The sequence below is a fragment of the Topomyia yanbarensis genome, chromosome 3 (assembly GCF_030247195.1).
Source record: "Topomyia yanbarensis strain Yona2022 chromosome 3, ASM3024719v1, whole genome shotgun sequence".
Classification (NCBI taxonomy): Eukaryota; Metazoa; Arthropoda; class Insecta; order Diptera; family Culicidae; genus Topomyia; species Topomyia yanbarensis.
Window position 1 is genome coordinate 81,541,931 of NC_080672.1, and position 14,852 is coordinate 81,556,782.

Genomic DNA, 14,852 nt, shown 5'->3' on the forward strand with positions numbered 1-14,852 from the left:
AAAGTCACCTAAGAGGAAAATATGCATAATCGATCAGGCTTTTAGGAAAACATCAAATAAATAAATGAATCGGTTGACACGTTCCAGTTCTAAAGCTCATAAACCCTTACTAGGTCCGAATTGGCCCAGTCCTACTAACCAAAGTAGCTCATTTCAAAGATAGCACTGTTGATGAATCAGCTAATAAATCGTTGTTTGTGTGTTGCTTATATCGATAGCTCATCCGAATCGATACCTTAAACGTGTTGGTGATTGAAAATTCCGAGAGGCTTGTCGAGCTTAATTAATCAACCGGGTTGTTGTGCTTGTATTTGACTACATGGAACAGAACATTAACCAAGCTTCGTGTAGTTCCAATCGTGTCTGAAATATTTCCTATTCAACTGTATTATTCGATTTAATTTAGTAGATATTCGCATTTTTCCCGCTTCGGTTACCACGCTGTCGATTTCAACTTCTCGTGCCGGTACATAGACAGGATAAAATGTCGGCTTAAGTGAATTCTTTTCGTAACGCTTTTTTTTAACGGTAGAGCACTTTTGATTTTCATACATAGTTAGTTAGTGCATGTTATCACGAACACAATCGACGCTTAATTCTAATCAACAAAAAAACAGCATTCAGTTGAATTAAAAAAGTTTTTTAATGAACAGATCATAGTCACAAAAAGTCAAGTTTATTTGCTATATTATAAGAACTAGGATGATTAGTTTAATGTAAATACGAATGTGATTTGCTTTTACTTAATCATATATGTTTTTCTTAGTATACTATAGTTGTAACATATTGGTTCGTACTTCATCTCTCGTTTATTCACTGTACAATGGTTTTAAAGCTCATCATTTGCCGATAGTGTAATCGTTTGCTACCATTTACAGTGGCTAAGTTGTTGGTTTTAGGTGTTATTTTATTACATACATACATACATACGTACAGAAAATATTTACAGATTGTGTGGTTTCGTTCCTTGGCGTCACACCTGAGAAAATGTACACGCCTTCGGAAAAACCTTCTTTTACTCTGCTGACCATGGAGGGAGAAATGTGGAAGCAGAAATCTTACGCTAACGGTTGCTTGTTCAATTGTTATACAGATACACTATTTACAGAGGATTTAGTTCATTCTCCGGTATAACATGCTGTTGAAGCATTGTTACAGATTTGTTCAAGGAATTTTAGTTCAAGTCTAGTGATGCAACCGGAAAGGAAAATGGAACCATTTTCCTGAGCTCTTTCGGTATTTTCTTTCTAGGATGATGTCTGTGGGTCAGCGGGACATGCATGACTGATATACATGGTCGTGTCGGTTGGATCTGCTGCCGCCCTGGTGCTTTCGCTTTTGAGTTTGTTCCATTTGTTGTACTGTACAAGACCTATAGCTGTACATATGTTGGCAGATTGCTAAAGGATTTTCATTTTCTTATATCTACTACGGCTCTGAAGACGGTCGTATGTCGGCACAATTGCAAGGAATCTGTCTGTTTGGAGCTGGACAGAGAGCATTAGCGCGGATAATCATTGCCTGAAGTTCCTTGCTGCTGCTCTCTATTGCCATTCGCCGGTGATACTTTGGCTCGTTCGGTGTAATGGAGCACGACTGGTAAGTTCGGATGACGTAAAGTAGAATACATTGTTGGGTATTTCTGGCTGAATTATAGATAACTGCCCTGCACAAGAAGTCACTTTTCATAGTTGCCTTTTGAATCGAAAAAATTATGTCTTATTGCTGTCAAGTATGTTCGTTTCAGGATCTCAGGACAGTTTACGTGAGGTATTGTTAAGAGATAGCATACTCAACGCATGCTACGATAGTTATAAGCAGTGAGGCCGTGGAGCAAGTAAAATAGGAAATTTTGTTTAATTCTTGATTAACTTATGATTAGGGCATAAAAGCTAACCATCAAAATCACTTTGCGGGGAAATTCCGTTACCATTACCTGCTTAGCTCAGATGATTTATAGCAAACAAAAGAGAGGTTTTCTCTCGTTGACAACTCCGAATTTTGTCCTCAAAGTGCATTTTCACAGTTAATATTTACATCTTAATCCTAACTTGGTCGAGAATTGCACACAAGCGAAATTCATATTTCCTACAGATAGGGTCTAGGTTTGATTAGAAGCGACTTGGAAATCGTTTAATTGTACTTATTGTAAGTGACTTATAATACTCGTCCGATCTAATCTAAACTCAACCTCCTGGTTTCCATCAGCGCGAATTGCACTTTTTTCTTCTGACGACACTTAGCTATAATTAATATGACCCGAAATGATCGGGTTAAAAGCAATCCATTAATTCAACTGCATCCCAACTGCACCCACAGCCTCGTTCGTTCGATTCTTTTTCCAGGACACGGTCAGCTTTGCCGGTCAAGTGCCATTAATCTTGCAATTGCTCGATTTGTTCACAATCATGAGTGTGGTGGCGCCGGTGGCACCTTCACTGGTCGATCCATTTCCGTGATGTTGATGATAATGGTGATGATGATTGTTGTTGTTGTTGTTGTTGCTGCTGCTACCGTTGGTGCTATTGTTGTTTGTGTAATTAGCACAATTATTGCTCCCGATGGTGCCTCCACTGCCACCGATGGAAGCGGTGGTGGTGGTGGTGTTGTTAGTGGGTATTGCTGCTCCACCGGACTGGTCACAGCCGTCCACGTTCTTGGTCAGTGCCATACGCTCCTCCAGCGAAACGGGGGAGTTCTGCTGTGCCTTTAAACTACCCGCATGATTGATGCTGTTCCGGTTGTGAAGATGGCGACTTCCGTTGAATGATGTTTGCTGAGTGTTCTGCAAGAGCAGTAGGACAGATGGGAAATGTTAGATTAAATGCGGAAATAGATTAAATTGGTGTTCGACGGGAGCACATGGAAGCAGAGCTATTTCAATGCGTAATGAAGCGTGAATAGAATTATTATGCGTGTAGGGAGCTGTAATAAATGTTCTCATTAAATTTGCAGTGCGACCATGCATTCCGTCAATTTGCGCTAACCAAAGTAACTAAATTGTGAGAATATAAGCATAATTGGTAGGGTTGTGGTACCGGTAATACCGATACCGAAAATCTCGGGAATGCCGACCCATTTTTAGTACCGTAATACCGATACTGAACAAAAGCCAGTACCGGTATTTTCGGTACTATACATTTTAATGTAGAATACATTTAAGGTTTCAATATAGGGGTCCCGTTTCAAAATATCGGCTGCGGCGCCGCGTCAGATTTTGAACGTTAATAACTTTTATCATACTTAACAGAATGATTTGATTTTTAGACCAATTTGTTGCAAATATGTTCCTCTATGCTGTATTAAAATTTGAAGTATGTATAACATGTACTAATAACAAAAAAAATGTGTTTTGAAAAATCTTTCGAAAACGACTCGGAAAAGTGAAAATTTTCAGCCCATCCCGCACAGAGCCGTCGTTATGGTAGACCTACCGAACAATAAAATAATGAAAAGTTTATATATAGGTCCATTACATGTTTGTTCGTATGGTTATTCGCATTGGGTTGCTTGACGAGAGCACTTGGTGGGGGAAAGACGGCATATTCCTTTGGTTAGGCCATTAGAAGCCGGACGGAAAGGAAAGGCTCATGCACGGCACGAGAACGAGCGAGAAAGCGATAGTAGTGCATATTAGCGCGATTATATAAATATCTGTCGGTCGGTTTTTCTCATCATTCGTATTCGTTCAAGCACTAGCAAGCAGCCAGTCCACCGAAGAAAAGCAGTCGGCGATGACGACGGCGGAAAAAGTGCCCCAGCTACTGGTGACTCATCGCAACCCGATCAGGAACTGTCGCCCTGCAAGAATTTCGCCCCAACTAAAGGGCAACAGAGTAGGCTATCGTTCCAGCGTCTGGGTCGTGAGATTGTGCAGGACTGCAAAGTCGAGCTACGCTTACAAAGCTCAGTCGTAATGATGCCCCGAGAAGCCAACGATGCCTACTTGGTCGGTTTGTTCGAGAATGCAAAATAGTGCTTTCTAGCTCACCGTGTCCGCGGGGAGTGCGTCTGAATTATGCTCCCGCAATAAAACAATAAACGGTTCTTTACAGGACCAATTAATTGTGTTCTAATAAGAGTTAAACTGAAATTTACATTTTATGGTGTATAACAAATAATTTTCAGAAAGCAATATAAGAAATACGATGTGTGGAAAGAAAGAAAGAGAATTTAAATTATCTTCTCTCGCTCGTTTTCGTGCACTGCTTTTCCATTCCTTTCTGCTGCTACTACCATCATAACTAAAACGAATGTGCGTGTTCCCCCACCATCTCATGGCCAGTGTTGCCACAATTCCATGTCGCTATAACAATTTGAATTATTTTATTGATCCTCTCTAGTATTGATAAAATATAGAACATGCAAAGTACACTAGTCGCATGCTTTTATTCGAACTTTTTGGCAGCCTCCGTTGATTAACTGCATAAATCGATTTGTTTGTGCAGCTCCTTGCTAGTAGCAAACTAAATAGCCTTTATCAGCGCTAACAAATAAAACAAAAGAATTTAAATTTGTGAAAATCTTCTCCTTCCTTCTTTTCAAATCTGCAACATTCTTTGAAAATATTGTTGGAATGTTGTTATTGAAAAACTGAACATGCAAGTTTGCTAGCACTGGCCACTAGATTGAAGGCGATGGAAAGACAGAATATTCGTTTTGGTTATGCTAGTATTGGTAGCCGAACGGAAAGGAAAGGCACAGGAATGGCACGAAAACGAGCGGGAGAGCGATAGTAGTGCTTTCTTGTGTTTTCATATATGAATATTGGTCGGTCGGTTTTTCTCATCATTCGTATTCGTTCAAGCACTAGCAAGCAGCCAGTCCACCGGAGGAAAGCAGTTGGCGATGATGACGGTCCGCAAAAGTGCCCCAGCTACTGGTGGCCCATCGCAACCAACTACCGATCAGGAACTGTCGCCATGCTAGTATTTCGCCCCAACTAAAGGGCAACGGAGCAACTAATCCGCTGGCTAACATTCCAGCGTCTGGTTCGTAAGGTTGTGTATTACTTCAAAGTCGAGCTACGCTTACAAAACTCAGCCGTAATGAAGCCACTGATGCCTACTTGGTCGGTTTGTGGGAGTGGGCGTAAATTACAATAAAAGCAACGGTTCTTTTCAGGACCAATCAATTGTGTTCTAGTGAGAGTTAAACTGAAACTTTTATTTTAAGGTGTGTAGCAAATTTTCAACAAGCAACATAATACGTTGGGTGGAAAGAAGTAGCTTGCACACGGAACAAAAATTTAAATTATCCTCTCGCTCGTTTCGTGCACTGCTTTTCCATTCCTTTCTACTGTTATTATCAGTATTACCAAAACGAATGTGTTGTTGCATGTGTTTAAGAGAAACGTTGAAGTCGCATGCTTCTATTCAAGCTTTTTGGCAGCCCCCGTGAACTAACTGCATTAAATGATTTTTGTGCAGCTCCGTGCTAGTAGCAAACAAAATGGCCCTACCAGTGTCTGATTCGTGAGATTGTGCAGGATTTCAAAGTCGAGCTAAGCTTATAAAGTTCAGCCGTAATGGTACCCGAAGAAGCCAGTCTTGTCGTTTTGTTCGAGGCTACAAAACAGTTCGCCAGGCACGTAACTATCATGCCAAAAATATCCAACGATCCAGTGCATCACCATCAACACCAACGCCGATACCAAAGGTTCTTTTCAGAACCACCATTATTACCATAGAGAATTATTTGAAAATTTCCCATTCAAACGTGATTCTGTTGAATATTATTAGATTTAAATTAACGTCTCGAATTGAAATAACGACGCTCCGGTTATGTGACAGACATTACCCACCCATCTTTTTTTATTGTGACCACGACACCCCATTTCAATATTTCTGAATGAACAGAAGGTCGAGTTTGGAAAGTTTGTAACTTTCATTGTACTTAACCAAATTACACAATGTTCGTACTAATGATTCAGAAATATGATCAGGAATCTTCTGTTAGATTTGTAAGTATGTATAATTTACATGAATAAAGAAAAATTGATTTTCAGGAATCAATTATTATCTGTTCTTCCATTGGCCAGTACTACGCGACTTCCTCATGCTAACAATTAATTTCATCGTTAGCCATCTCCCTCACCAAGGCCAACAACGCCAACAAAACCGGTCCTTTTCAGGACCACCATCATTTTTGTAAAGAATAATTTGAAATATTCCTCGCCCAAATCACCTTTTGTCCGAAAATTCCAATGAGTATCAACATATTTGAAGAACGTGTTCCTTATGTATTCTACATCTCTCCGGTTATGTCGCAGACATTACCCACCCATCTTTTTTATGACAAATAGGGTAGACGAGCCCTTATTCATCTCATTAGTAAGGATGTCACACTATTTCGTTGATTACTCGGCCAACTGTAACTGGATTGCACTTTTTTTTTTAAAAGACCCGCCTCTTACCCCCACACCAAAAAGCTCACAAACGGAGCCCCCTGGTAGTGGACACATCAGTTCTTAGCGTACAAAAAAAAGGTCAGCACAACAAAACAAAGTTACGAATCGCGGAAACGCTGAGAACAAAAAAAAAAACAATACGAGACCGACAAAACACGAAATTTGACAAGACGCTACGGCGAGTACCCAGCGGAAAAGAATCCTTTTAAGGGTCCCATCGTAGCTTTGCAGGAAGCTCATAATAATTTAAATTTATTTATTACTTATTGCTATAAAAAATGCATTTATCAATTGTTTTTATTTTAAAAAAATGTTAACCAATTATAGCTAAAGGAATAAGCTCGATTGGTGGCGAACGAAGTTTATATTAAAAATTCTCCTATTTTATTTTTGAAAATTAGTTTCAATTTTGCTTGGAAACGAGTGCGACATGTTATTTGCTTTAAATCAGTAGGAAGCTGGTTGAATAACTTAGGTCCGATGAAAGTAATGCGTCTTTGACCAAGGTTCGTGGATACTCTGGAGTATAATAAATGATTGGCTTGTCTGGTGCTGTGAGCTCGAATTCCTGTCGTAAATTCTAGATTATTATGAGCAATAGTATTATGCAAAGCATTGTGGATGTACATTATTGTTTGGTAGTTAGTCAACCCAAGCAAAGGTAAAATGTTATGGGCATTATTATTGTATAACAAAATAGTAGGGTACATAAATGGTTTTTTATAAATAATTTTAAGACATCTGTTTTGAAGCGTTTGTAGCTTTTTCAGATTCGAAATACTGGCACGGCCCCACACAGATACAAGGTAGTTCAACAATGAGTGGATGTGCGCATAATAAAATTTTAGAAGTACATGCTGGGGAACAAAAGAGCATACTTTACGCATAGCCCCACATAACGATGCAACTTTTCTCTCTATAGATGTTATATGCTCAAGCCAGGAGAGTGTGGGGTCTAAGTGAAGTCCTAAATATTTGAAGCAGTTAGTTTCCTGAATTACAGACTGTCCCATTCTTGGGTCTGGATGCACGCCTATAGCTCTTCTAGATGAACGAAACAGCATATATTTAGTTTTTGATAGGTTCAAGGAAAGAAGGTTTTCGTTGAAATACGTCGTTAGTGTTTTTAAATCCGATTCAATGTCGCGTACAATATCCAGGCAGTTGATGTTCGGGTAGAACAACGCGGTGTCATCCGCGAAAAGACGAGGAGTCCCTTTTAACCCGAGTCTTAAATGGGTTTCAACATCTTTGCTTCGTTCCCAAGAAGTAATACAATGGTGAATCTGTCCTGGAAAATGTAAAATACTCACGTTTGAGCGAAGTGAAAAGTCGAGTACAACGCACCCTTATTCATCCTACCATTTAAGCTAATGCGTTGAACAGAGATAGCAGACACTGCTCTAACTAATGCGTTCAAATGGAAGGGATGAATAGAGGTGCTAAGATGAATTAGGGAACTGTTACCCTATGTTAACTCTGCAGGGGGATCTGTTTCAAAATATCGGTCTGCAAGATAACGTTTAATTATATTTATTTGCCTTCTAGATAAATGGTTGAGATAACACCTTTGTGTGGGAATGAGGTGGAATCAGTAGCGTCTGGCTCAAATGGCACGTTCCCCATGTTGATCGGAGATTTGTGCCTTGCCAAGAATCGTCTTTTCATAAGGATTGGGGAAGTGGTAAGGTTAGGTGTAAGGAAAACAACGACACAGAACAATTAAAACAGAGCATTCTGCACCCCCGGAGTGATGCTGAACGATCTGCAGGTGCTACAACAGCAGGTATAAATCTTCCAACCCCCGGAGGGATTTAGAACCTCTACTCAAACAGTGAGCGGATATATCAACACCCCCGAGGGGATATTGAGATAACAGAACGACAACACCCCCGAAGAGATATTGTCATTCAAATACGGCTAAAAAAACTATAGCTCTTTACCACACTGGGTTAGGAACAAAAGCATATCCTTAAATTTCAGCTCTCTGTACATAGGTTCATCTATGTATGGAGAACCAAAAATCCGGATGCGCAATTGCATTAATACAGGGCAATTGCATATCAAATGATATGATGTTCCGTAATCGGATTCACAAAGATCACATGAATAATACTCAGCGCGCTGAATAGTAGCCATGTGATAATTGAGTTTGCAATGTCCAGTCAGTGCCCTGACCAGAATACTGCAGTTGTGCTTGGAAAAATGCAACAAATTTCTTGACATTTTCGGACTCACATCCGGCAGAAAAGCCTTTGTTTAAACGCAAGTTTGCAAGCTACGCCAATGGTTGGCATGTTCGAATGCAGCCCAAGAGCGAATCTTGTGCTTTATCCAACTTATTGACAGTGGTAGAACTGGTTCTGGACCAACGAAATCAGTCGCAGCGCCAGCTCTAGCCAATTCGTCCGCCCATTCATTTCCAGTAATACCGGAATGACCGGGTACCCATAGAAGTTGAGTTCGACATGCGATTACTAATTTCGATCTCGAATCTGCCGAACTAAGTGCTTTCAGGGCAGCCTGACTGTCAGAGCAAAAGTAGATTCTTTTACCGCAAATTCCCTGTTGAAGTGCGGATTGTACGCCACACAGAATCGCAAAGATTTCTGCTTGGAATACGGTACAGTATCTACCAAGCGAATGGGATTGGTTTAAAGAAGGGATAAGGAGGAACTCAGAAACCGATGAATCGTTTACCGGTAACCGCTGCCGATAAGGCGCAGGAGGTAGGTAAGGTTACGGTTGGATGGTCGAGATGCCCATTATGAGCCACCCCATGAGTGAATAAATAAATAAGAATGCTTCAAGTGTTTGGGCTATGGACATTCGGTAGGGGCTTGCAAAGGCTTGTATAGATCCGCGATGCGCTGGAAATGCAGTGAGACGGGCCATATTGCGAGAGACTGCATGCAGAGGCCGAAGTGCTTACTTTGCACCCCAGCGAACGGACACGGTTATAATATATCATGGATTTAAATACCCTACCTACAAAAAGGAGACTGCAGACCAACGGTAATGGAGATAATCCAGATAAATCTGCATCACTGAGGCACCGCACAGCAACTGTTGTGGCAGTCTACGATAGAATCAATGTGTGATGTGGCTTGAATTGCAGAGCCGTATCAAGTCCCCTTTGATAACTGTAACTGGGTAGATCGGGAACAGCTGCGAAACAGGTTATGGGCAAATTCCGTATTCAAGAAGTGATAGAACGCTCATACGATGGCTTCATGATCGTCAAAATCAATGACGTCTTCGTGTGCAGCTGTTACACTCCTCCAAGGCGGACAGTAGAGCAGTTTAGCCTAATGCTGGAACAGTTAACCGAGCAGTTGATCCGTCGGAAGCCGGTAGTCATTGGTGGTAATCAACACAAGAGGGTATATCCTGCAGGAAGCTCTAGCGAAGTTAGAGGTCCGATTGTGCAATGAAAGTTCTGTTGGCACATTTCGGAGAGACGGGAGCGAGTCCATCATCGACGTCACGTTCTGTAGTCCTTCACTGATGGCGAACATGGATTGGAGAGTATGCGAAACGTATACGCCTAGTGACCACCAGGCGATTTGCTACCGTATCGGTCAACGTAACCCTACTGCAATATGGAGAAGGATGACCGGTGAGCGAAAGTGGAAGACGAAAGCCTTCAACAAAGACCACTTTGTTGAGGCACTCCGGCCGAACGGCGGGACCGCGAACGTGGAATCAGGAATCAGAAATCAGAATATATTGGCTCAAATGGCACGTTCCCCGTACACAGTCGGGGATTTGTGCCTTGCCGTGTGTTTTCATCATTTCTTGAGCGGAAGGAAAGGACAAGGAGGTGTGGGGAAGTAGAATTGGAAGGGTGGGAAAAATAACAGCACAAAACAAAAATAAACAACAGGTAAGTTAAACTCACAAGTAGTTCAACTTGCTTGCGAATAAGCCTAAAGCTCTTTACCACATTGGATAAGAAACTCTAGTATTATGCTATATTTCACCCTAAGAAGGAAAATTTGGTAAAAATCAAAATTTCTCGCTAGGGTGAAAATTTGTTGGTAAAAACCAGTCTTTGTACATGAGGGCACAAATCCTTATTTCATACTGTGTTGCGTTTCGGCTTCGCCTCATCAGAAACCAACACTAACTTATTGTATAGCAGCAGTATGAAATAAGGATTTGTGCCCTCATTGTAGACTGGTTTTTACCAACAAAATTTTCACCATAGTGAGAAATGGCCAATTCATCAGCCCATTCATTTCCAGTAATACCGCAATGTCCGGGCACCCAGACAAGGTAGATAGTGTTGACAATGCTTAGTTCTTCGATTTGGGTTCGGCACGCGATCACTAGCTTGTACCGGGATTTGTCTGAGCTAAGGGCCATGATTGCAGCCTGACTATCGAAGCAGAAGTTTATAACTCTGCCGGACAAACTCAGTTGAAGGGCCGATTGCACCCCGCACATAATCGCAAAGATTTCTGCTTGGAATACAGTACAGTATGTACCTAGTGAGTGAGATTGTTCCAATCTCATTTCACGACAGTAGACACCAGCACCAGCACGTCCCTCCATCAGAGAACCGTCAGTGTAACAGACCACTTGCGTTTGTTGTTGTCTTTCCATAAAGCGAGACAACCACTCCTCTCGAGAGGGAATCTTCACATGGAATGTTCTGTAAGGAAAACTACAAGTGAGTGTAATATCACTGGGAGCAAGAATATCTTCACCCCATGTAACCATTTGTGACCACAATCGTGTATGACTGGTAGCAAGATCAACATGGTTACTGTTCCAAAGCCCAGTAACCTGCAGTCTGTATACACATGATAGTGCTTCTTGTTTGAGGTGTATGTGTAATGGTTTGATATTTAGAAGTGCCTCAATAGCAGCAGTTGGAGTCGTGGTGAAAGCACCAGTCAACGCCATGAGCGCCATTCTTTGCAGATGATGTAGCTTTGACTGGACTGTCACCACCTCTCCCCTCTGCCACCACACAAGGCATCCGTATGACAGTATTGGACGTACAATTGTCGTATAAATCCAATAGATGTATTTAGGTTTGAGACCCCAGGTCTTTCCAAAAGTTCGTCTGCACTGCCCGAAGGTCATGCACGCTTTCTTGACTCTGAACTCAATGTGAGCAGACCAATTCAGTTTGGAATCCAATATGACTCCAACGTATTTGACTTGATCTGTACACAGTAGCTCAGAATCAAAGAACTGCAAGGGACGAACCCCGGTTGTTATTCGCTTCTTCGTGAAAAGAACCATTGAAGTTTTGCTTGGGTTAACTAATAGTTTAACTTGTCGACACCACTGTTCGACAGCTCTTAATGCCTGTTGCATTAAGTCAAAGATTGTTCCGATGCAAAATCCAGTAATTAGTATTTGGTAGTCGTCAGCAAACCCGTAGGTTGGAAATCCAAGCTCATTGAGTTTCTTCAACAAGCCGTCAGCTACTAAGTTCCAGAACAAAGGTGACAGAACGCCGCCCTGAGGACAACCGCAAATACTCAACTTCCGTATCTCTGTCTGTCGCAATGACGAGCAAAGTATGCGGTTACTAAGCATTGCGTTTATCCAACCCGAGATACATGCAGGTATCCCATGACCGCGCGTCGCTTCCAGAATAGACTGGAAGGACACATTGTCAAAAGCACCCTCAATATCTAGAAATACACCCAAGCTAGATTGCTTGAGCGAGAAGGCTTTCTCAATGTTGTAAACAACATCGTGAAGCAGAGTGATCGTGGATTTCCGACACTGATATGCATGTTGCATTTTGTGCAGTGGATATTCAACTAAACTAACGTTCCTGATGTGATGATTCTTTTTCGAGGCACTCCGGCCGAACGGCGGGACCTCGAACGTGGAAGCGGCTGACCTAACAAAAATGATTGCGGCGGCTTGTGACGCCACAATGCCGCGAAAACTGGAACCACGCAATAAACGGCGTCCAGCTTACTGGTGGAATGAGACGCTTAGTACGCTACGCGCTGCTTGTATCAGAGCCAGAAGGCGGGCTCAGAGAGCAATATCGGAGCGAAATAGGAAGAGCGCAAGGCAGCGTTTCGGGAAGCTAGGGTTGCTTTAAAAGCTGTGTCGAGAAGTAGGCGCCAATCCCTGGGACGACGCATACCGAGTCGCAATGGCGACGGTTCGGATGGAATACCAAACGTGGTGCTGAAAGGTGCGATCCTGGCATATCCGGACATGTTCAGGATGGTGCTGCAGAAGTGCCCAAATGAAGGCAACTTCCCCGATATGTGGAAGGTCCAGAAGCTGGTGTTGCTGCCAAAGCCAGGGAAACCGCTTGGCGATCTGTCCTCGTACAGGCCCATATGACTGCTGGACACACTCGGAAAACTCCTGGAAAGGATCATCCTTAACAGGTTGACGAAATTCACGGAAGGTGAGCGCGGACTGTCCAAGATGCAGTTCGAATTCCGCAAAGGAGCATCGACAGTGGATGCAATTCGGACAGTGCTGGAGAGTGCTTAGAAGGCATCTAAACAGTAGCGAAGAGGGCATGCGCTGTGGTCACTATAGATGTGGAGAATGCATTCAACAGTACCAACTGGGAAGCCATCGCGCTGCGCGCAATGAGGGTTCCCGACTATCTATGCCAGATCGTGAGGAGCTTGTTCCAGAGCAGAGTGCTGCTGTACGAGACGAGCGAAGGGCAGAAATCAATACGAGTGACAGCGGGCGTTCCTCAGGGCTACATTCTCGGTCCAACTCTTTGGAACGGGATGTACGATGGAGTTTTAACGCTGCAGCTGCCTAGGAAAGTGAAAATCGTGGGTTTCGCTGACAATGTGTCACTAACGGTGATGAGTGAGACACTTGAAGAAGTGAAGGTGTTGGTGACGGAGACAATAGACGCGATTGAGAGCTGGATAAACGGGGTCTAGCTGCAAATAGCTCACCACAAGACGGAAGTGCTGTTGGTCAGCAACTGCAAAGCGGTTCAGCGGATGCAGATCGGCGTCAGAGGGCAAGTGATTGCATCGAAGCGTGCACTGAAGCAATTGAGAGTGATAATAGACGACTGGTTGAGCTTTAATAATCACGTCGACTACGCCTGCGAAAGGCGGCGAAGGCAACGAACGCAATAGTGAGAATCATGCCAAACGTCGGTGGTTCGAGAAGCAGCACGAGACGTCTACTGCTTACTGTTTGTCATCGATACTCCGACATGGGGTTCCTGCCTGGGGTGCTGCGCTGAAAACCAAGCGGGACGGTTAGAAGCTGTTCAAGACATTCCGGGTGATGGCCGTACGAGTTGCGAGTGCTTATGAAACAATTCGTCGGAAGCAGTATGCGTTATCTTCGGGATGATTCCCATCTCCATCACTCTGGCAGAGAACATGGAATGCTACCAGCGAAGAAATGCACTTAATGCAAGGAGACTGGTCCAAGCGGACTTGTTGGCTAAGTGGCAGCAAGAGTTGAACAACGTAGAGAAAGGAAGGTGGATCCAGCGACTCCCAAATATGTCGGCTTGGGTGCATAGGAAGCATGGAGAGGTGAATTTCCATTTGAAGCAGTTTTTGTCCGGGCACGAATGGTTCCCGGAGTGCGTGAACGTGCAAGATATAAGTTCAAAGAAGTCCGAAGGGGTATGCCTGGTATGACAGTGGGCAATATCGTCGAAGAGATGTGCCACGACTAGCATATCTGGGACGCTGTCAACAGAGTGGGTCCGAGTATACTCTCCGAGCTACAGAGGAAGTGGCGAAATGACCAACGGAATAGTGCCGCCAACTAGAAAGCCGCTGGGAAACAATAAATCGGGATCGGGAAAAATTTCGTCATAGGGAAACTCTCCGCCGGAGTAGACTAGATCAAGTTCCGGACTGATCTCGACACCCTAGTGGCCGGTCCGTTAAGTAGGTTAGATTCACCTCCGGGCACTAGTTGGAGTAGATCGGAACGAAGTGGAGAGCCAAATGGCTCACGAGAACAAGCATCGGTATCGGGTTAAATCCAACAACGAGGAATTCACAGTAGAAAATTGAAGCTTCCATAAGAAACCGGCCGACTATAAAATATGCCCATCGTAGATTCGAACGAAACTTTAAAGTTGTGTTCGGTTTATGAATCTCCATTATTTTCTTTGACAATTGCAATATTTTGATACAATAGCAACTTTTCAAAAGGGCTTAAAGATTTCTACGTGCACTAATTTCAATTTTAATGTAGAATACATTTAAGGTTTCAATATAGGGGTCCCGTTTCAAAATATCGGCTGCGGCGCCGCGTCAGATTTTGAACGTTAATAACTTTTATCATACTTAACAGAATGATTTGATTTTTAGACCAATTTGTTGCAAATATGTTCCTCTATGCTGTATTAAAATTTGAAGTATGTATAACATGTACTAATAACAAAAAAAATGTGTTTTGAAAAATCTTTCGAAAACGACTCGGAAAAGTGAAAATTTTCAGCCCATCC

General features: G+C 42.7%; 1 protein-coding gene across 3 annotated transcripts in view; it reads right to left on the reverse strand.

Moving 5' to 3' along the window:
• Nucleotides 1-624: 624 nt before the first annotated feature.
• Nucleotides 625-14,852, reverse strand: part of LOC131690024 (orexin receptor type 2-like) — a 651,430-nt gene continuing 637,202 nt past the window's right edge. For all 3 annotated transcript variants that reach the window (XM_058975467.1, XM_058975468.1, XM_058975466.1), the window contains one exon: nt 625-2,785. In XM_058975467.1, the coding sequence (XP_058831450.1) occupies nt 2,366-2,785 (420 nt within the window). In that variant the 3' untranslated portion in view covers nt 625-2,365. The remainder of the gene's footprint in view (nt 2,786-14,852) is intronic.